We start from the raw sequence: 23,679 nt of genomic DNA on the forward strand, positions 1-23,679 counted from the left end.
ATAACTCACTCTGTTTACTTTGGTAGCACCTTCTCCCTTGAGCAGAACAAGAGTTACATTATCATGGAAGCATTTACTCAAGTTACCAGTCTACTCCATATCTGAATTACATTTCTGTATTCCCTACCCAACAGATCATCTTACTATCACATGGTACTACTACCCCAAGACTGTCATAGAAAATAGCAGCCTTCACCATCTTCTAAGAAGAGTCAGGGCAAAATAAATAAAATCTTGCCAGTGTAAAAAGCAACCCTTTCAAGAACCAATGAAACAGATTGCAGGAATACAGTGTTTACAAAACATCAGATGTAATCAGGTTTGTGTTTATTCTGGAACAACCAAGATTATGATTGAAAACAGAATAAAACCAGATGACACACCTTCATTGCTATTTCAAAAGAATTTGTTCCAAGACATTTGCCATCTATTTTTCCCACTTCACTTGGAGGTTAAAAACATACCAGGGACCAGTCAAACAGATGTTTGAAAAGTTCAACTATCATCTAACATTGGCCTGCAAAGTCTGAGTTTAGAGCGAAAAAAATACAATTTTCATGCACATAGCAAAAGCATACCTGTTCCAGTAAGTTGCCAAAAGGAAATGATGAGTACTTGAACATACTGATTTTTGTTCTTTTACATCTAACCAGTAATGCATGAGGACCTGTTCAACACATTTGCTCATGGCAAATAGGTATCATTGGCTACAGCAGCATTTGTTGCGCACTCTGAATTACTCCTTAATCTGAATGGTTTGGAAGGACCTTTTCAGAGGGCAATTGATAGTCAACCAACCTTTGGGTCTGGAGTTACATGGAGACCAGGCCAGGCAAGGATGGCAGATTCCCTTCCCTAAAGGGCATTAATGACTTAAATAGACTTTTACAACATTCAACAATGGTTACCTGGTCACCATTAGGCTAGCTTTAAATTCCAGACTTTTGCTGACTTCAAATTTTGCCATTTTCCATGATGGACTTTGAACCCATATTCCCAAAGCATTAGCCTTGGTTTCTGGATTCGAGTCCAGCAACAACATCACCATGTCACCATCTCTCCCTTATTGTTGCATGAAAGATTAGGATTCAAGCCTTAACAAAGTGGAATTTTTGATTCATAGGAACTAGACTTTCAGTTGGAAACAAAGCTGACCTTGCTGGTGATACCTGTATTCTGTTAAATAGCAAAAAATAAATCTCCTGAATGGTGCAGTTTTTGGTTGCATTATTCATGATCGATTTGCTTAAAAATGTTTTTCTTAAATTTTGGTCCCAAACTAAACAAGTCTAAAGTTTTACTCCCTCTCTAATACTTGCAGAATTCTGAATTTAATCTGAAAATTGTTGCAAATAGATCACCACATTTTGATTAATTCAATATGCGCCGGATTGCTAGTAGGTCAGAACTAAGTTTTCCATATTCTGTGGGGACTTCTGAGGCCATTGAGGATGGGAAAAGTCAGGATGTGATTAGCATTTGCAGGACCTTCAACCAGTTGCGCAGCTTAGAGAGAATGTTGGTTCAGAGTAGCTCGTTTCTAGACATATGAACATTAATTCTTTAATTTTAATTGTATTGAACAACTGTATGTGAATATAGATTTTCTAACACTACCATCTCTCAAAAGCATATTTTAATTGAGTTATGTATTCATGCTTTCTTTTTACCGTCTGTTGTCTGTGGCCTTGTAATTTAAGGAATTCTCTTTTTGGATGAAATCTTCCTTACTGTGTCAGTTTCAAGCCACCAGCTAAATATTGTAAGATGCATTGTGAAGGAAATGGAGTAATTTTTAAACTTGTGTAGTTGGTGAGTGAATTGAATGACAGAGTGTAAAAGGCTGCTTTCCTGTAAGCCTTTATTCAGAGACCTAAAATTTAAATTCAGTCATGTGCAGACTTTGTTTTTCAGTTTGGGGGTTTGTTCTGTAATATGAATTAAGTTTTCCCCAGCATCTTAGTTTTGTTTTGTTCCAGCCTACTCGCGTGCTACTCACTTGACTTTCCTGAGCTTGTTCTTTTGGGCAACATTATATTTGCCTCAAGAATCTATGACCTCACAGACTATAGTCTCAGCAGACCATAGGATAGTTCTCTCCATATAATTTGGTGGTGGTTTAATCTGAAGGTCACCACACCTCAGGTGAGGAGAGTGATTGAGAAGGGGAGTCCTTTATTGTACCCTCAGCTGGTATGGAAATTGAATCCATGCATTGCAAACCAGCCATCCAATTAATTGAACTGACTGACCTCCTGGTTTAATGGACTGTATTATTCAAATAATTAGCTTGCTTCATGTCCACTATTTGTCAAAGTGATCCCATGACTACATTTTTGAAATGCAGAGTTGCTAGATATTAGAACATTTGTTTTAGTGGACAAGTTAACACCATAGGATTATTGTGCATTGTAAGTATTCTTACTCTTTGTCTTTTATTTTTCTGTGTTACTAACAGAGCAATAGGAATATTTTTAATTAGTAATGACAAACTAAATGATCAGTCTGTGTTTTTTAAATAAATGTAATTCTGAAGCAGTTCTGAAATGCATATTTCAATCTTTTCAGTATAGGGCAATATTTGAGTTTTAATACGTTAGAAACTAAGTGCTGCTACAGTATGATCAATAATGGCATTTTCCAATAATTGTTGGAAAACAAATTTCATCAGCTAGTTTTCTTAGTTGCAGCACATGGAAACTATATATAATGAAAATAAAATATGCAATGAGTTGTTTGTTTTGTGATACCTATTAACATTATGAATTATAGGTGATCAGAGGACAGGATCCACCCAGTACGATTAGCGTAGTTAAAAGGGTTCCACTTCCAAGCAATGGTATGTATGCATGATCATCTTTTATATTCCAAATTTAAATTTAACAGCTGGTAAAATATTTAAAGTATATCTTCACCGGTAATTTGATGATTCTGTGGGATGCTCCAGTAAGTATCCCGTAAGAATTTGAATAGATGCTTTCGTGAACTAAAACCCATTTGCCTTTGAATTGAATCTGAATTTTCCAATGGATATAATGTGTGCTTTTTCTTTTATGGTAAACAAAAGCTTGCATTTGTAACAAATAGTCACAGAGCAGTGCCTACTTCTAGGAATCTGCTGCACACTCCATTCCAGTTCTGTCACAATGAAGTGATTAATTTGTTGCTTCAAATTATTATGGACTAGGTCATACCACTCCAAACATTCTTGAGTAGGCTGCCCAGACCATAACTTTGCAAAATAATTTAACTTTACCGTTTAATTCATTCTTTAATCATCTCTTCGGATTAAAAAGAACCCAGAATAACAGAACAAATGAAATATCTTTGGTTGGAACTTGTTTTCATATTTATGTAGGAATTGATTTCACAGTTTTGTCATAGTTTACAAATGCAAACTAGTTGTGCTTCAACATTTAAATTATCTGAATGTAAGTCGTGTTACCTTATTCGTACATCAAAGCACAAAGAAAATTAACAGCCCAGGAGCAGGCCCTTCAGCCCTCCAAGCCTGAGCCAATCCAAATCTACTGTCTAAACCTGTCACCCAATTCCTAAGCATTTGTATCCCTCTGCTCCCCACTTACTCATGCATTTGTCCAGACTCATCTTAAATGAATCTACTGTGCCTGCCTCTACCACCTCTGCTGGCAACGAGTTCCAGACACCCACCACCCTCTGTGTAAAGTACTTGCTGCGTGTATCCCCCTTCAACTTTTCACCTCTCACCTTGAAAGCGTGACTTCTTGTTATTGAATGTTTTACCTTACCATTGTTTTCCTCAGCTATATACTGCAACTGAACAAATTTGTCAGTAGCATGTAATTATTTCTTGCAACATCAACCAATTTGGTTTTCTCTTCCTTCTGTGAAACTAAAAATAAGTATCCTTCAGATTTCTCTTCCAGCTGGCTAGAATGCAACTCCTCAACAGTCTATGTATTCACAAATTAACTCCACAGATGTTAGAATGAATCAAGGTGGAAGCCTTCAAGAGGGAATGAATTCACAAAGCTATGCACAGCGTTCATACCAGGAATATGGATCCAAAGGTATATTTTATGCAAACACTGAGCTTCAATCTGAAACCATGAACTGGGGGTATACAAATGATGATGGGGCTTGGTTGGGGAAGGTGAAGCAAAGATTATTTTCTTTTTTTCTGGATATAATATCAAGAAATTGTGGCTCATCCAAGGTTTGATGTCAGATTAGCAAATAGGTCTGTGCAGATGTTGATGCTGCACTGGTCACCTCCTATTTTATGTTAGTTTACCCATTACCATATTCTTCTGTTTCTTTTCCTTACATATGCATAACAATGAAGAATAGGATCTCAAGGTGATTTTTATTTTCCCATTCATTGCTTAGTTTGAAGTTGTGGCTCATTTAGCATATAGTCTTTGTGTAGGTGCTACAAGTAGACCCGCTGAATCAATTCAGCCTAGATCTGGGCGTTCACAAGCAGTTATCCTTGTGTCAGCAAGTTTTAGAAGTCTTATACTCAAATTCCAATATTTCTCGAGAAAGCAATGGCCTCTTGTTCTTATCACTGGAATATTAATCAAGAGACCTAGGTAATGGTCTGAGGACCCGGGTTCAAATTCTACTACAGCAGATGGTGGAATTTGAATTCAATAAAAATCTGAAATTTGGAGTCTAATGATGACCATGAAACACTTGCCGAATGTCAGAAAAACCTATCTGGTTCACTCATGTTCTTGAAAGAAGGGAACTCTCGTCCTTACGTTGACTGGTCTACGTGTGACTCCAGACCCACAGCAATGTAATTGACTCTTAACTGCCCTCTGGGCAATTAGAGATGGGCAATAAGTGCTGGCCTCGCCAATGACTCTGTCATCCTGTGAATTAAAAAAAAACCTTAGGTCAGTTGAAATTTAAACATTAAGACAACAAATGACAATCTCCTTAGTAACTCAGGAAATTTTACTTAAGATTTCAATAATATCTGTAGGATAACATCAAACTTCCTCACACGACATTAGTCCCTGACAGTTGTTCCTGTGCAAGCCGCAACCCATGTTGTGATCAATTACATCTGGCCAAGGGTAGACCAGGCTTATTGCTAATTGGGTAAAGGGTCACATGATACCCTCTAATTGGCTCTTAAAAGTGATGGGCATTGATGTCACCTCCCACTATCTCCTGGTTGGGTCTTTAAGTTGTCAGCTATCCACAGGTCCCACTTCTTCATTTGTTACTGTCATTTTACTATGGGGACAATTCAACATATTCTTTGCCTCTGTTTTTTAAAAAATAGGAGCCATATGCAGTCAATACCCAAAGACTGATATCCTTAAATGCACATCTCAGTTCTTGCTTATTTGAAATTCCATTCAGTCAGGCAATTAGTTATTGCTAACTACTTATTTTCACTGTGTTTGAATGTTTGTTATCAGTTTGTTATCCTTTATACCTTAAAGGCAAATAATACAGAAGATATTAAAGTCTAAACTTAAACTCTTTGTTACAAGTTAACTTGAATATTCATTGCATCTACATAAATTGAAACACTAGTGTAAGATCTCAGCTGTGATTTATGATACCTTGATAAGGGCTAACAATTTGAGAGTATACTATCTCTGTCTTATTCAACCTTGGAAGTCTGGATTGCAAAGTAAACAGATCTTTCCCAGTCTTAGAGCTGTAACTCTTGAAAGTTAGGTTAATGTTTGTAATGCCATGGTACGATATTTTGACACTAGATAGTACTGTACTAACCACTGAAATGGATATAATTAAGCAGAATAATAACTGATCAATGATATACTTTGGTGAGAGAGGAAAGAATTAAAAGGGACCTAAGGTGCAACATTTTCATGCAGAAGTTGGTGCATGTATAGAATGAACTGCCATAGGAAGCGGTGGAGGCTGATAAGAATTACAGCATTTAAAAGGCATCTGTATAGGTACGTGAATTTGAAGACTTTGAAAGGATATGGCCAAATGCTGACAAATAGGTCTAGATTAATTTAGGACATCTGATTGGCTTGAATGATTTGGACTGTTTCTGTGCAGTACAGCTAATTAACTTCGACTCTGTGATTATAACTAATCACAAAATTAGTTTCCCTCCTGCTACATACCTTACAGCAAAAGGGAATCTGAAGTTGAAAGGAAGAAACCAGAAATTTAATGCATGCACAGAAAACAGTAATCATATTACATCTGAAAAGAAACCATACTAAAGTTACCTTAAGATGCCATTTTCCTGAATATGCTTTTTGTTTAACAATGAATAGCAATTTCTAATGTGTATGTTCTGAACAGCAGACTTTGATATATTCGTTCTGAATTCTTTGACACAACAATTGCTGTCCACTGTATTTAACTGTATTACAGAGTTAAGTTGAAAAGAGATACATTTTGTCAAACCTTTTTGTCTAATACACGTTAAGACAGTTTGCAAAACATACCCTGTCAGTCATCATTAGCTGTTGCATTCTCCATTACAGCACTTCTTACAATCAGAGTGTCTGCCCATCAATTAGCACTCTTCTCAAACAATATAAATATATTCACTGTAGTTGGGTGTTTCTTGTGAATTGCCCTGTTTGCCAGCCAAAAATGTGTCATTTTCAGCAGTACTTAAGTTCTGTATTATCAGATGACTATACAAAGTTTTCACTTCTGTTCATATTTAGTTAAGCAACTTGTTTTTCCTATCTGGTCAGGATGGCAGCAAGAATGGGAGAGAAATCCCTCGCAAGTGGAGCAAGATTTGATGGAAGACATAGTGTACGCAAGAGAACAATCACTGACAAACAAGATGATGTATTCAGTTCCAAGACATGACGAAGGACAATATAGAACTGAAGTTCGATCCTCTGATATGTATTCTGACTGGAGAAGAGATGATAAAGACTTTTATGAAGAGAGTATTGGCGTTATGGACCGATATGCAGATCTAAGGAAAGATAACAAATCGCAATATCAAGAAAATGTTTCAAGTGGATATACAGATTTGAAAAGAGAGAGAGAACAATATGTCGAGGCCAGTACTGGTTACGAACAATACTCTGATCAGCGAAGGGGGCCATATGGGGATCGTATACACGAATCAGCTGATTGGAGAAATGTCTACCACAAGGAACATGAAAGTGATATCAGGAGTTCAGATAGATATTCAAATATAAGAAAAGATTATCAGCTGAGATACATGGATGACGGTAGAGGTGCAGACTGGAAAAGGGATGACAGAAAACAATATGAAGATGAATACAGAGAAAGAGAACAAACTGGGTTGGTTTTTTTTAATCATAAATATTTTCTTTTGCAAAAAACAAGCGTATGAGCTAGTTTGAGTGTAGCACTGTCGATTTAAAGATTGTGTCCTTTTCGTTTGTCAGCAATTTCTAAGATTTGTGCATTAATTGAGTTAGCTTGACAATACAGAGGCAATTGAATTATTTAAATCTTGCCATTCACAAATTACAAGTATTAAATGATCCCTTTATGATTTAAAAAAAGGGAAGAGTTGCCTACTTAGTCCCATCTATCCCTGATAACCTTTGATTCCCATGCCTAGTAAGAATCTCTCCACCTCTGCTGTAACGACCCCAACCCTACAACATTTCAAATTATTTTTGTCAACAAAGTTATAACAAAGAAGCTATCTATGGAGCTTTGAGAAATTTCTGCAGTGCATCTTGGAGATGGTATGCATCGCTGACACTCGATATCAATGGTGGAGGGAGTTGACTGCTTTTTTAATGGTTGGTGTCAAATTTTGAGTGCTTGGAGCGGCACCCATCCAGACAAACCACACTTCTGACCTGTGCCTTGTAGATGTTTGACAAGCTTTGGGGATTCAGAAGGCGAGTTACTCATTGTAGGATTCCAAACCTGTGGTGTTTTCTTGTAATCACTATATTTGTATGGCTAGTCCAATTCAGTTTCTGGTCAATGATAACCCTCAAAATGTTGATAGTGGGAAATTCCTTACTAGTAATGCCATTGAATGTCATGGGGAGATGATGAGATGGTCTCTTATTGGAGGTAGTCATTGCCTGATGTTTGTGTGGCATGAATGTTATTTGCCACTTGACAACCGAAGCTTGGATATTGTCAAAGCCTTGTTTCATTATCTGATGAGTCATGAATGATGTTGAACATTGTGCAATCATCAGTGAACATCCCCAATCTGACCTTATGATGAAGGGAAGGTCACTGATGAAACAGGGTGAAGATGGTTGGGCCTAGCACACTATCCTGAGGAACCCCTGGAGAGATGTCCCAGAGCTACAACAATCATAACCATGTTGTAGAGGAAAATATCAACGAGAAGTCTTGAGTTCTGTATTCAGCAAAACAAACAACCTGTATTCAGATCTCTTTACCACAAGCGGGAGAGACCAGAGACTACTCTGAATCTGGCTTTCACTTGGGGCTCAGCTGCCAGCTTATTTACAGCTCAGATAAGAGGAGAGGTCAATGACACTAACTTTCCTCAGCTGAATACAACATTTTTACACCTTTCGAGTTACAATAATATGCAACATTGATGCCAATGGTAGCCATATCCACACATCCAATCCAGCAAACACATCATCAATGGAAAACTCTATGTACAGCCCTAAGTCTTCCGATAATCTCGTGATGTCTACCAGATACCTCCATTATCTGTCGTTGCGATACCTTACAATACTTCTGACAGTTATACTCCTTCCCAAGTATTTACCAGATATACTGCATTATTTGCCAATAGTCTAAGTATTTGTTTATCACTAAGAACGCTTCCAAATTCTCTACAAATTTTAGCACAGAAAATTAGGAAGGATATTAATTTGTACCAATTGTTGGAAAGTATTTAAAATCAACTCTAATATAAAGTGACTACAATCCTTTGTCACAGCTGACGAATTGAGTACAAGCCCTCTCTCACTTCAGCCTGAGAGATCAAACAAACAATTCTTCTGACCTTGCAGTTGCAATTACAACTCTCACTATTCTTATATTGCAAGTAAGTTTTCGACCAGAGTTTAGACCTTGAATGAATGATTAGATGAGATGATCAGATTAGATTCCCTAAGTATGAAATAGGCCCTTTGGCCCAACAAGTCCACACTGACTCTCCGAAGAATAACCCACCCCAACCCTATATTTACCTCTGCACCTAACACTACGGACAATTTAGCATGACCAATTCACCTGATGTGCGCATCTTTTGGATTGTGGGGGGAAACCGGAGTACCCGTAGGAAACCCACACAGACACGTGGAGAATGTGCAAACTCAAAACAGACAGCTGCCCAAAGATGGAATTGAACCCGGGTCCCTGGTGCTGTGAGGCAGCAGTGCTCACCACTGAGACACCATGCCAAATCTTTTACTATTTTTACTCAACACTTTCCCTTACTAATTTTTTTAATTCAAATTCCACTGAGGCTAAAATTCAATCACTTTAAAACTTTACCAAGCCATTAAATGAAACTTGTTTAGATTCCAGAAATAACTTTGGGACATAACCACATCTTCAGTTTCTGGATTAGTGGTGCTGGAAGAGCGCAGCAGTTCAGGCAGCATCCAAGTAGCTTCGAAATCGACGTTTCGGGCAAAAGCGGCTTTTGCCCGAAACGTCAATTTCGAAGCTACTTGGATGCTGCCTGAACTGCTGTGCTCTTCCAGCACCACTAATCCAGAATCTGGTTTCCAGCATCTGCAGTCATTGTTTTTACCGAGCACATCTTCAGTTTGTATGTTGTAACCTGTGCTTGTCACTCTTCCCTTGTTCTTTGGATGGAGGAATTTGTTCAATTTATCCACACCTGCACTTAAGCTTCAATTCTTAATCTCCCTCCAGTCCTGAAGTCCCTTTTTATGACCTTCTTGTGCCCACTTCCTGTGCTGGTAGTCTTCTAGAGGTTGTGTTTACATCATTTATTGCTTAATCTTCCTAATGATGCCCTTAGCTTCTTTTACTGTCGACAGCCACTTGTTCAAGGAATTCAACTAATCCTTTCACTCTAATTTTTTGGTTGCATTTCTAACTTAGAATTATCTAAAAAGTTCAGAATACTGCAGGATCAGACTTTTCCTTCTGCTTTTTGCTAAATAACAAACTTGAGACCTTGGCTTAACTAGGCCTTTCAAAAATGCCCTTTATTAAAATGCATATGTGTTTAGAACTGTTTGTTTGCAGAAACCCAAGTAAGTTACCTAATGTTTCTTCTCACCACAACTCTTTCATGATCTCCATGGGACCTTACATTATTTTATCCAGTATCTCTTTATGGAGACCACCAGTCTGGCTGTGAACATCTGTATTTAGCTGCCAACCCCTTTTGGCAATCCTGTGTCAGTTAAAAAGCCCCAGGCAGCCATCTTGTCAACTTTAGTCATAGCGCAACAATACCATCATCCTTTGTGCCATGTGTGACTCCATCCAGCAGAGTTTGCTCCCACTAATTCCCTTAGGCTTTTTGATGCCGCATGTGGTCAGATACAACCTTGATATCAAGGTCAGTCACTGTCACCTCACCTCTAGAGTTCTGCTTCTTTCTTTATACTTGAACCAAATGTTTAAGATATCAGGAACTCAGTGGCCCTCAAGGAATTCAAACTAAGTATCAGTGAGCAGGTTATCGCTGAGGCACTGCTTGATAGCACAATTGATGACACCTTCCATCACTCTAATGTTGTTGGAGAGAAGACTGATGGGTAATAATTGGCTAGGTTGGATTTGTGCTGTTTATTTGTGTACACAACATAACTGGGTAATTTTCCACATTGTTGGGTAGATGCCAGTGTTGTAACTGTTCTGGAAAGCTTGGTTAGGGATGTGGCAACTGCTGGAGAACAAATCTTCACTACTATTGTTGCATTATTATCAGGGCACATAATTTTGGTACTCGCCAGTGCCTCCAACTGTTTATTGATACCATGTGAAGTGTATTGATTGGGCTGAAGACTGGTATCTGTGATGTTGGGAATCTTTTGGAGGAGGCCGAGATGGATTACCCACTTGACACTTCTGGATGAAGGTGGCTGTGATTGCTTCAGCCTGACATTTTCCACTGATGTTTAGGGCTCCCCCATCTTTCACCTGACCCACTGTTTGTGGAATCATCTTTGTTTCCACTAGGACTATGGTCATTTTTACCAATTCTATCATGGACAGATTCAGTAGTTGGATGGATGAGGGGACACATTTTTTCCCTCTCATTGGTTCCCTCACTGCCTATTTCAGACTCAGTCTAGCTGTAATGTTGTTTATGACACAACCAACTTGATCAGTAGTGCTGCTGCCAAGACATTCTTGGTTGTGGACCCGGAAAGCCCCACCCAGACTATGATCTGTACCCTGCCACCCTCCGTGTTTCCTCTAAGTATTGTTTGACATGGAGAAGCATTGATTCATCAGCTGAGGGAGGAGGGTATGCGGTAAACAGGAGATTTTCTTGTCCATGTTTGACCAGGCAGAAGATGAAGTGTTGTTCCTCCAATTTGCGCTGTGGTTCGTTTTGGCCTGGGCAGTCTACAGCCTGGAGGACTCTACATTAAGTTCTCCAATTTCAAATAACCCCCCTTCCCAACCCCCCTTCCCACCCTCCAACTCCCCTCCCAACCTCTCCCCATCCCTTTCATTGCTCCCTGCCATCAAACAGATTCATTCCTCCCATTGACCAACTATATCATACCCTCTACCTGTCTACACATATCATATCCCCAGTTCACCACCCTGCCCCCACCGGCCCTTTTATCTGCAGCACCCCCCCAGGTCTGAAGAAGGGGTACACCCAAAATGTTGACTTCACTTCCCGATGCTGCCTGGTTTGCTGTGTGCTTCCAGCCTCCTGCTTGTCTATTTTGGATTCCAGAATGTGTAATTTTTTTTGTCTCTAACCAACGTTGCTAGTTTAAAGACATTCTGAAAAATGGACATATCTTGAGACTCTCTAATCTGGATTATTTGCCTTTTTCCTATGTTGTTGGCCCAATGTGATCCATAACAGCTCTATCCTAACCATCCTCTTCAATATCCTTTTCAAGCTATTTTGAGAAATCCGCCACCTTCACAGCAACTAGGCAACACGTCATATAGTAGTCTCAGTCCAGCTTAGAACTGAACTGACTGGATTTGTTTCATCTGCACATATACCATACTCAGCATCTACCTAACCTCCTATATCCCCATGCACAAATTATGTACAGCCTGTTGTTCCAAGGTGGCATGTACTGTACTCTGACTGTCTTCCCAACAGTCTTTAACCTTATCCTGCACAATAGCAAGTCCATGGCATCCCACAAGAGGAAATAACCTTGCCATGTGAATCCTATCAAGACCCCTCAGAATCTTAAAAAAGTTTCAACCAAGTCACCTTTTAATCTTCAAAACTCCAGATCCAAGCCTGGCCTGTCCAGTCCTTCTTGTTGGAGCAGCTTAGATTAGGAAATTTTCTCTGAACTGTCTGCATTGCATTTTCATCCTTCCTTAAATGAAACTATTACTGTAGGCAATATTGAGATGTGGCCAATGTCCTGGATAGAAAATATAACCTCCCAACGTTTGCATTCAGTATCCCTTACAATAAACAATAACATTCTGCTATTTTCTAATTATGCTGCACCTGCTTATTAACCTTTTGTGATTTGTGCACTGGGACACCAAGATTCTTTTGATAATCTTTCACAGTTCAGATTATATATTTCCATTTTATTTCTCCTCCCAAAGTGGACATTTTCCTATGTGATACTCCATTTTCCAGAACTTCACTTAACGTTTCTACATCCCTTTCTGCTACATGTTTGCATTGTCAACTAATTCACCTTCCTTCAGTCCCCTCATGCAACCATTTATCTAAATTATAAAATGTTGAGGCTACCATACCAATCCACTTGGCACACTGCTCAGTTCCATTTTGCCAACCAGAAAGCTATCCTAGATACAATTAGTAAAATAGAATTGGTGGACAAGTACTGGATTATGTTACTAGAGGAATTGTAGAAAGTATACAAATCTTGAGAATGTAGCAAGACGTTAGCTAATTTCACTTGTTGTACTTGCCATGTTACCATGGGAAAAACATCCTTGTAGCCGAGAAGTTGCTGCCAAAGACCATAAATATGGTACCATGTCCAATGATATTGTGTGAAAATATTAGGGAGGACAGTTGTGTTCTTAATAGAAAATAAATTTCAAACTGATTAGTGTGTTCAAGTGAGCACACAATTTTGAAGTTGCTGTTACATGTTTGGTTGTGTTGTTCAGGTAAAGTGAATGCTTTGAATATTGAAGTTGTTTAATCAGCTATCGTTAAAACGTTTAAACATCTGTATTAACCTCATTCCATTTTAATCAACTGATCAGTGCAGAGCTGAGAGACATTTAAAATTGTTACAATTTTGTTACATTTTTCCTGAAGATATTGAAAGCCTCTCCAAAGTACAAATGCGTACAGTGTTCTAAAAAGAAAATGTATTTGTTCACTCTTTCTGATTTCAAAGCTGAAGTTGATCGTGCATGAGGAAAATAAAATCATGGTTCTGATACCATAAATTGACAAACCTCATGAATGAACTGGGATGCAAAAATTAATTTGCTGTACTTGTTGTACTGCAGTTTCTGTTCTTAAGTTGATTGATATCCTTGGCATTGTTAACACAGAAATATAGAAATTAGGTCTAGGAGTAGGCAGTTTTGCTCTTTGAGCCTGCACCATCAATTAATATGATTATGGCTGATTTAAGCATCCCACTCATGCTTCCCTTCCATTCCCTTTGGATCCCTTTAGCCTCAAGGGCCACGTCCAGCCTCCTGTTGAATATATCTAACAAATTGGCCCCAGCAGCTTTCTGTGATAGAGAATTCCATAGGTTCACAACTCTGAGAGAAGAAATTCTTCCTCATCTCAGTATGGAATGTCTTACTCCTTATTTTTAGATTATGACCCCTAGTTCTGTACTTCAGGGACATTCTTCCCGCATCTAGCCTGTCCAGTCCCATCAGGATTTTATATATTTTAATGAGCTCTCTCCTCATGATAATCAAGGTCTGGCCTCACCAGGTCCACGTATAACTGCAGCAAGATATCCCTATTCAAATCCTCTCGCTATGAAGGACAGCATGCCATTTGGTTTTTTTCACCACCTACTGCACCTAATTGCGAACGTTCAGCAAGTATTCTGCCATGACACCCACGTCTCATGGCACCTCACCTTTTCCTAAACTGCCACCATTCAGATAATCTGCTTTCCTGTTTTAGCCACCAGAGTGGATAACCTCACATTTATCCACATTATATTGCAATTGCCAAGTACCTGCCCACTCAGCGAACCTGTCCTGTCACCCTGCAGCCTCTTAGCATCATCCTAACAGTGAACTTGGCCACCCAGCTTAGTGTCTTCTGAAAATTTGGAGAGATCGCATTCAATTCCTTCATCCAAATCATTAATGTATATTGTGAACAGCTGGGATCCCAGCACTGAATGTTGCGGTATGCCACTCATCACTGCCTGCCCCTCTGAAAAGGACTTGTATATTCCAACTCTCTGCTTCTTGTCTGCCAACCATTTATCTATCCACATCAGTTCATCACCTCTGTTACCATGAACTTTAACTTTGCTACTAATGTCTTGTGTGAGACCTTGTCAAAAGCCTTTTGAAAGTTGGCTTGTTTTCTCATGGTCAGGCTAACAATGCTTATAAAATCATTGCTTCAACTGTCTGCTGAGGAATTTGCTATTTCTGTTTGCAGTTAGATGATTATATCAAAAGTTCGTGTTTTTAAAAAAGTAGTAGTAGCTTTTTTTTCTCGGAAAAGAAAATGAGTAGTACTGTGAAAACATCGGTCTAAAGTCACATAGATGTTGCTGAGTTTGACCAAATGATTTGTCTAGTTTCTAAACTTGCTACTCTGTTTTGAACTTCTGAATTGTTAAATTTAGTCAGCCATTTACACAGTGCTACATGAACAATATGCAACCAGTTTTATTATTTGTATTGAAACATTTCTAGTTTTTGCCTTCTGCTCTTCACTATTTAAATGTTTTTAATACTTTGTTCATTTTGTACCTGAATTAATGAAATTGTCCCAAAGAATCAAGGTTACTAAACTTTTTCTGTTTATGCTGCAGAAAATCTGATCACCGGATGCAGAAAAAGGTAGGCCACTGTTTTATGGATCTAATAGTTGCCAACTTCTCAGAAATTGGGTGAATTCTTTCAATTCTGAAAAAGGATTATTTGAACTCAAAATGCTAACTCTTTCCACAGATACTGCCAGACCTACTAAGATTTTTCAGCAATTTCAGTTTTTGAATTTAAATCATTTAAATCATTTTGTTGTTAAATTAGCCTTTTTATTGAATGATACAACATAGAAATTCGGTCTTTCACCCATCATAGCTGCATTGGCTTTTTTATTTAAAAAAAAGCTATGTAATTAGTTCTTCCCAGTAGTTGCCCACAACTCTATACATTTTTACATTTCAAATATATGTGTTTCAAAGTCCTTTTTGAACATTTCTAGTGAATTTTCCTCCTTCAGCAATTCCGTCAGTGTATTCTAGATCATCATAACTATCTGTAATTTATTTCTTCAAATATTTCCCCAGTTCTTTTTGCAGTAATATATTCTGTCAAAAACTAATAGAATTCTGAGCATTTCTATTTAAAATTTGTTAGTCTCAACTCTAAAGCATCATTATTGTCAATCTCCTTTTCCAATATTTTTAAAACGTTTTTGATAGCCTTCTAAATCATGTGGTTCTCTGACTTGGGCACATTAATTTTCAGGTGTGATCAAGCCATGTATTATAACCGTTGAGCACAAGGTCCTTCCCTTTATGCTCAGTTATAGAGTCATCGAGATGTACAGCACAGAAACAGACTTTCTGTCCAACTTGTCCGTGCTGACCAGATATACCAATCCAATCTAGTCTCATTTGCCAGCATCCGGCCCATATCCCTTCAAATCCTTCCCATTCATATACCCATCCAGAGGTCTCTTTAAATGTTGCAATTGTGCTAACTTCCACCACTTCCTCTGGCAGCCACACATGCACCACTCTCTGCATGAAAAAGTTGCCCTTAGGTTGCTTTTATATCTTTCACCCCTCATCCTAAACCTATGCCTCTAGTTCTGGATTCCCACCACCCCAGGGGACAGATTTTGTCTATTTACCCTGCCCATGCCCCTCATGATTTTATAAACCTCTATAAGATCACCCCTCAGCCTCCGACGCTGCAGGGAAAACAGTCCCAGTTTATACAGCCCCTCCCTATTGCTCAAATCCTCCAACCCTGGCAAGATCCTTGTAAATCTTTTCTGAACCCTTTCAAGTTTCACAACATCCTTCTGATAGGAAGGTGACCAGAATTGCATACAGTATTCCAAAAGTGGCCTAATTAATGTGCTGTACAGTTGCTTTTCCAAAATGTAGCACTTCGCATTTCTCTAAATTAAGCTCCCATCTGCCACTTCTCAACCCTTTGGCCCATCTGATCAAGATCCCAATGTAATCAGCAGTAACCTTTTTCGCTGTCCACTACGCCTCCAATTTTGGTGTCATCTGCAAACTTACTAATTGTACCTCTTATGCTCACATCCAAATAATTCATATAAATGATGAAAAGTAGAGGATTCAGCACTGATCCTTGTGGCAATCCACTGGTCACAGCCTCCAGTCTGAAAAAGAACCTCCACCACCACCCTCTGTCTTCTACCTTTGAGCTACTTCTGTATCCAAGTGGCTAGTTCTCCCTGTATTCAATGAGGTGTAACCTTGCCGACCCTTCCATGAAGCCTAGGATCACAGCTGCTTCTGTTCACAAGGAACTAAATTTTCATACCAGCTTTCAGAATATATCTATGTACATCTCAAGGCATTGTTTTAAGCATCCCATTTCAGATTGTATAGTGTCAATGCTGCCATTCCTCATTTTTCCTACAAAATGTATTTGGCTGGACAGCTGGTTTGACATGCAGAATAATGTCAATAGCATGAGTTTAATGCCTGCAGTGGCTGAGGTTATCATGAAGATCTCTGTCTCTCAACCTCTCCCCTCATCTGAAGCAGGTTCAACTACCACCAGTCATATCTCTCTAATGAGAGAACAGTCTTATGATCTGGTATGATGTCATTTTCATATACCTTTGCATTAAATTCCATTTGCCATATGTGTCTCTCTCACTCATTTATGGAAATCTGCTACTATCCTCTTCACTGTTAACTACATTGACATCTTCAAAGTTTGAAATTATGCATGCTATCCCAGTAAGGATGTTCCCCCTCACCCAGTGTTTCATCTGTACTATAGTTATGTTCTCCTGAAGCTTCTATTAACCATTTTACTGATATTCCAGCCAATCTTTATTTTTGTCCAAATTGCTGATCCCTTTTCAAGACATTAAAATTATCCATCTTCCAGTTTAGTATTTGCTTGTGATAAGTTTCCTTAACTACTATAAACTTAATGATGATGTTATCCCTAGTTTCCAAATGCACTCCCACTGAAATTGCCCCATCTGCCTAACTTAATTTCCTAGAAATAAATTCAGAAGTGGTTCTTTTCTTGTTGAGCTGGAAATATACGGATCAAGATGTTTGCATACAAATATCAGAAATGACTCATTGTTATTGCCCTTCATGCTGTTTCTTTTATTCTTTTCTCTCCATTCTTTTTTGGAGTAATTGAACTTCCCCACTAAACTACACTGTTTTAGAAATTTTATGAAATTTGCTTGCAGATTTCTGCATCATGTTGCAGCTATTTGATTATTCATGTTGGACAATGCTTTGCAGTCAGCAACAAAGCAGGGTGGGGAGAGCCTAGTGTGATTATTGCTAGACAGTTAATCCTGCGTTCTGGAGACCTGAGTTCAAATCCTGCCATGGCAGTTGGTAGAATTTGAATTCAACCAAAATCTGGAGGTCGGAGTCTAATGGTGACCATGAAACCATTGTGATTGCCAGAAAAAAAACCCTCTGGTTCACTAATATCCTTTTAGGGAAGGAAACCGCTGTCCTTACCTGGTTTGGTCTGCTCGTGACTGCAGGCTCACAATAATATGCTTGATACTTATCTGCCGTCTGTGCATTTAGGGATGGGTAATAAATGCTGGCCTGGCCTGTGACACCTACATCCTGTGAATGAATAAAAAAAAGGCTTGCTGATCGATCTGTTGGTTTCTGTGGTGAGAAATTCACCTTTAATGCCTTGTAGTTGTATTATAATAAACTGCTGTACTGTTTACCAGGCATCCACAGCATACCACTTCTCAATATCGTAAGGATGCCCAAGCATACAATCACATTAAAGGAGTTAAATAAAACTCTCCACCCCAAATAGAGAAGTAAAAGCATTGAAATTAATTAACTTTGAAATATTGTTTTACAGAGCACAATGAAGATTAGGACATGCGCAAGGGGTGAAAATAGAAATTAAATTATTCTGAAGATACATTAAATAAAGTTTGAATCTGTTGTTGTTTGCAATGTTGCTAGATAATTTCTGTCATGAATTGTGTAACCTTTAAAAACCTAGTTATGTTTCATTGAGCCGGATGTTACTTTTTAAGGGATTTGTAAGGGCATGAAGTTGAAATTGTCGCTGATTTTAGCGATAGCTTATTTTTGGAGGAATCACAGCACAATCTGTCAGAACCCTGAGTGACAGAGCACAACTTCAGACTTCCATGGCTGATGTCCTGTAATTGTGGTTAGTTGGAAGGGTTATAGCAAAAGCTGGCACTTGATTGCCAATAATCTCGCTTGCAAACAAAATATGACTACATCCATTTCCTCTTTTCTCCTTTACTCAATTAAAAAGTTCTTGAATCATCAAAAACATTATCCTTTTTGTAATAATATCTGTTTGATCAATATTTCACTTCTGTTGTTCTTTCGAGAAATGTCCTGTATACATTGTAGCTTTGAAATTTGAATTTTCATTACTCTCTCAGTTGAGTGAAGTCTTTGTTATTGCCAGTTAACATAATTGCCATTTATAACCTCGGCCTGAACTCTTCACCCTTATTTGCCGTGTTTATGTGCAAGATTTCTTCCTTCGTCTGCTTTGCATCCCTTCGCTGTCTGAGCTCTCCTCTTTCTATGCATTCTAATTTCCAATTCTTAATGCAACTTGTTTCTCTTCTCTCCTTTGTCTTAGTTCCCTTTCCTCTGTCAAATTCATTTAAACTATCTTCCCTGAAGAGCAACAGTTTCTTCACCAGACTCCAAGAAGTGGATACTGGTTTTATCATGTATGCCCATCTCAGAAACCTTGTTAACTAATTCTGATTATCAGGGAAATTTCTGTCATGAATCATATAACCTTTCAGTTATGCTTGATTGTGCAAGGTGTCACTTTTTAAGGTATTTGTAGCGGTGTTACAGGGGCCTGAAATCAAAATTTTGCTTGAAATAAATGAGATGCTCCCTTGAACAAAGTTAATATTAGACAAAATCTGCTGTTCTAAGCTGCTACCTGTGTTTGCTCAATGCCTGAAGAAACCTAATACAAAATCTGCATGGAACTTGATTAAAATTGAATTTACGTTTCTGCTAGGAGATGGAACACTTTCACGTTTATAGTATCCCGTACCTATATCAAGATCTTTTGTAACATTTTTTTATGTTCTTTGTTTTGAAGATCGGCTTAAGAGCTTTCTTGATTACAGCTTTTTTTATAAACTTTTCCCTGTCATAATTACAACACATGTAATGCGTTTATTTGTAATACATGTTTTACGCTTGTTTTAGAATTTTTTTTAAACCATCCATGAAAGTAGCAGCAGTATTGAGAAAAGGTTCTTCATATAGAAACTGTTACTTGTTCTGCTGATTTCGTTCTCCTGTGGATAATACTATTTTGGAAGGGAATGTGTCTCTTCTGAAGTGTAGAATATAAATGTAAGAATTTACTTTTCTTTATATTTTGAAAGACGTTCATCGGGCTATTTAGTTGGACGGTTTGGGAAAATAAACCAACTACTGAAAATATAACAGAGTTGATGTCCAGGTCTCTATCAAATCTACTTTTCTACCAGTTGTTCTTCCAACTTGTAATGAACATTAAATATATGTTCAATGATAATTATTTATACAGCAATTGTGAACTCATGAGTTTTCTTTTTCCATCTTGAAGGGTGATTATTCCCAGCCACCACGTTTTCCTGATGTGATTGATAGTAAAAGAAAGAAGCTTTATAACTATTTGGTGAGTTTGAATTCAGTTTGCCTGTCATTAATAAAGTTCAGTAGAGAGCTGAAGCCAACTTGCTATAATTCAAAGCCAACTTGCTATAATTCAAAATACAAACTTTTAAAAATAATATTGTAGCAATATAACACTTATTGTAATGTTTAGCGCAGAAGGAGGCCATTTTGTCTATTGTGCCTATGTCACCTGTCCAAATGAGCTCCTTATTCCTGTCGTCTTCCAGCAACCCTACACATTGTTCCATTTCAACTATCTGATTCATTTATGAATGCCTAAATTGAACCTGCCTCCCCCACACTGTCAGCCAGTGCATTCCAGAACCTAACCATGGCTGTATGATAAGGTTTTCCACGCATCATTTTTGCTTCTTTTATTAATTACTTCAAAGTTGTGTGTTTTCATTCTCAATTATTTCACAAATGGGAACATTTTCTCCTTCCCTACTCTGTCCAGACCCCTCAGAATTTTGAATACTTCAACCAGGTCCCCTGTGAGCCTTCTCTTCTCCATGAAAAGCAATTCAACTTCTTTAGTCTATCTTCACAACTGAAATTCCTAATGCCTGGAGCCATTACAGTAAATCTCTCCTTTGCTTTCTCCAGTGCCCTTGCATTTTTCTAACTATGTCATCCAAAATTGGATGAAATACCTAGCTCTTGAGGCAGAATTAGAGTCTTGTGTAAATTCAATATTACCTCCTTGCTCCTCTATGCTACGCCGATATGAATCGAGCACAGGAATTATTGTTTCCTGTTGCTATTCTCTCAACAAGTCCTACCTTGCATTATGATTTATGCACACACAGACCCAGGTCCCACTGCTGCTGCACCCACTTCAGAGTTGTACCTGTTATTTTATATTATTTTATGTTCTTCCTACCAAATTTTATCATCTCTCACTTCTCCAATATGAATTTCATCTGCTACTTATCCAACAACAATGCAAACTTCTCTTATGTCCCTCCTCACAGTTAATGGTTGCAACAAAAGATTCTATCTGAATAGTTTTGCATTCCGATTTTTAAACTTCTCAATGAAAACTTATGGATTATAATCAGTGTGAATTATTGTTTCCTTGTCAAATGTAGACTTCAGAGTGTTGAAGAGTAAACAGTAATCTCAAGAACTGTCTTTCCAACTGTTTCTGATACTGGTTTAGTTTCTTAGAGAAGTACACCACTTGCTTCTCTATCCTTGCCTGGCATTCTGTTGAGTAGAACCACGTGAAAGCAGTCACACACTTGGATGTCAGTGAATGGCCCTTGCAGGAAGTTGGAATGGTCAATCTTGTCAAAGGCTGCAACCAGGTCAAGAAGGAAATGTCTACTGTCAGAAGAATATCATTGTGACTTAGCTGTTTGGTCCTGTAGCAAGCAGGGAAACCTCCTAGAAACATGGAGTTCTGGAAAAGATGGGAACACATTTGGGAGATGACAGTTAAATAGATCCAAGCCAGATAGTGAAATATGAAACAAGACAGTTCTGTTCCTTAATAGTCCTTAAGTGGTCTGGCTGCTAGCCCGGCAGTGTTGCTGTAACTAGTGAATCATCTGCACCAGTTCTTCTACTTCTAAATTGGTTGTTGCAGTGTCACATGCCCAAAATATTCCAATAACTATAGGGTCTCCAGCATGACTTTCTTTCGTTGGAGGTTGCTTCCCATGTTTTTTGATTTCTCAGTGCTTCCAGTTGCTGGATAGTTAATTCAATAATTTCCCTGCGGCTTTCTCTGCTGTTGAAGCTTCCTCAGTGATCTCACCTGCAGCTGGGCCTTTATTTCACTGACGCCATCTGTTATTGTAGTGGTTGTCTCAGAAGAAGATAAGCGTTCAACATTGCTCAAGAAAAGTCTCGGGTCTTTTTAAAATCACCTGTTTCTTCAGTATATGCTGAATTATTTAAGCTCTTAGACTTAGAATGACATCTACACAGTAGCATCTCCCTTCAATCTCCATTGCGATTTCTTACATTATTATTAACAGCTTATTAATGCTTACTGCAGAATTAATGTTTACTTCTAAAATAAGTAAATTGCAGTCTTATTTTCCTAATTACAACCCCACATGTCTCAGCTGACTCTCTTTATAATCTTTTTCAAGACATTATTTCGAATAAACTGGAGGGGCAACATAATAAAAGACTATTTTAAAGAAAATTTCGATTGAAATTATATTTTAGGGAGGGGGCCCTCATGCACTACAGCTCCTGTAATGTTCATTGGTCACAGAATGCTTGAAGTGTGCTCTAAAGCTATGCTGGCATAAGAGTAACCATAAAAAGGAGGCAGGCAATAGGATCAGACAACCATTCCACAAATTGCTATTGGCCATAGAGATCTCGTAGAGAGAATGCTGATCTGCTGGCAGTATGCAGACAGACTCCTCCTCTTCAGCAGGTGGCCAAAGATCAGAAGGTTAGGGTTGAAGTGGAGGCAAAACATAAGGAGCTCCCTGAAAAAAACGAACTATGGCCTGCACAGTTTAGGGAATGCTAGATGACTAAAGAAATTGAGGGTTTGGTTAAGAAAAAGAAGGAAGCATATGTCAGGTATAGACTGGATAGATTGAGTATAAAGAAAGTAGGAGTATACATAAGAGGGAAATCAGGAGGGCAAAACGGGGGCATGAGATAGCTTTGGCAAATAGAATTGAGGAGAATCCAAAGGGTTTTTACAACTATATTAAGGACAAAAGGGTAACTAGGGAGAGAATAGGGCCCCTCAAAGATCAGCAAGGCGGCCTTTGTGTGGAGCCACAGAAAATGGAGGAGAAACTAAATGAATATTTTGCATCAGTATTTACTGTGGAAAAGGATATGGAATATATAGACTGTAGGGAAATAGATGTTGACATCTTGCAAAATGTCCAGATTACAGAGGAGCAAGTGCTGGATGTCTTGAAACAGTTAAAAGTGGATAAATCCCCAGGATCTGATCAGGTGTACCCGAGAAGTCTGTGGGAAGCTAGAAAAGTGATTGCTGGGCCTCTTGCTGAGATATTTGTATCATTGCTAGTCACAGGTGAGGTGCCAGAAGACTGGAGGTTGGCAAAAGTGGTGCCACTGTTTAAGAAGGGCAGTAAAGACAAGCCAGGGAATTATAGACCGGTGAGCCTGACCTCGGTGGTGGGCAAGTTGTTGGAGGGAATCCTGAGGGACAGGATGTACATGTATTTGGAAAGGCAAGGACTGATTCAGGGTAGTCATCATGGCCTTGTGCGTAGGAAATCATGTCTCACAAACTTGATTGAGTTTTTTGAAGAAGTAACAAAGAAGATTGATGAGGGCAGAACAGTAGATGTGATCTATATGGACTTCAGTAAGGCATTCGACAAGGTTCCCCATTGGAGACTGATTAGCAAGCTTAGATCTCGTGGAATACAGGGAGAACTAGCCATTTGGAAACAGAACTGGCTCAAAGGTAGAAGACAGGGTGGTGGTGGAGGATTGTTTTTCAGACTGGAGGCCTGTGACCAGTGGAGTGCCACAAGGATCGGTG

The 23,679-nt window shown here is 38.6% G+C and overlaps 1 protein-coding gene across 9 annotated transcripts in view; it reads left to right on the forward strand.

The window, feature by feature from the left end:
- The window catches only part of LOC140480553 (uncharacterized), a 72,567-nt gene that overhangs the window by 32,681 nt on the left and 16,207 nt on the right, over positions 1–23,679 (forward strand). For all 9 annotated transcript variants that reach the window (XM_072575534.1, XM_072575525.1, XM_072575526.1 and 6 more), the window contains 5 exons: positions 2,773–2,839; positions 3,963–4,052; positions 6,696–7,263; positions 15,096–15,123; positions 20,110–20,181. In XM_072575534.1, coding sequence (XP_072431635.1) covers positions 2,773–2,839; positions 3,963–4,052; positions 6,696–7,263; positions 15,096–15,123; positions 20,110–20,181 — 825 coding nt within the window. The remainder of the gene's footprint in view (positions 1–2,772; positions 2,840–3,962; positions 4,053–6,695; positions 7,264–15,095; positions 15,124–20,109; positions 20,182–23,679) is intronic.

The sequence above is a fragment of the Chiloscyllium punctatum genome, chromosome 8, assembly GCF_047496795.1.
Source record: "Chiloscyllium punctatum isolate Juve2018m chromosome 8, sChiPun1.3, whole genome shotgun sequence".
Taxonomy (NCBI): domain Eukaryota; kingdom Metazoa; phylum Chordata; class Chondrichthyes; order Orectolobiformes; family Hemiscylliidae; genus Chiloscyllium; species Chiloscyllium punctatum.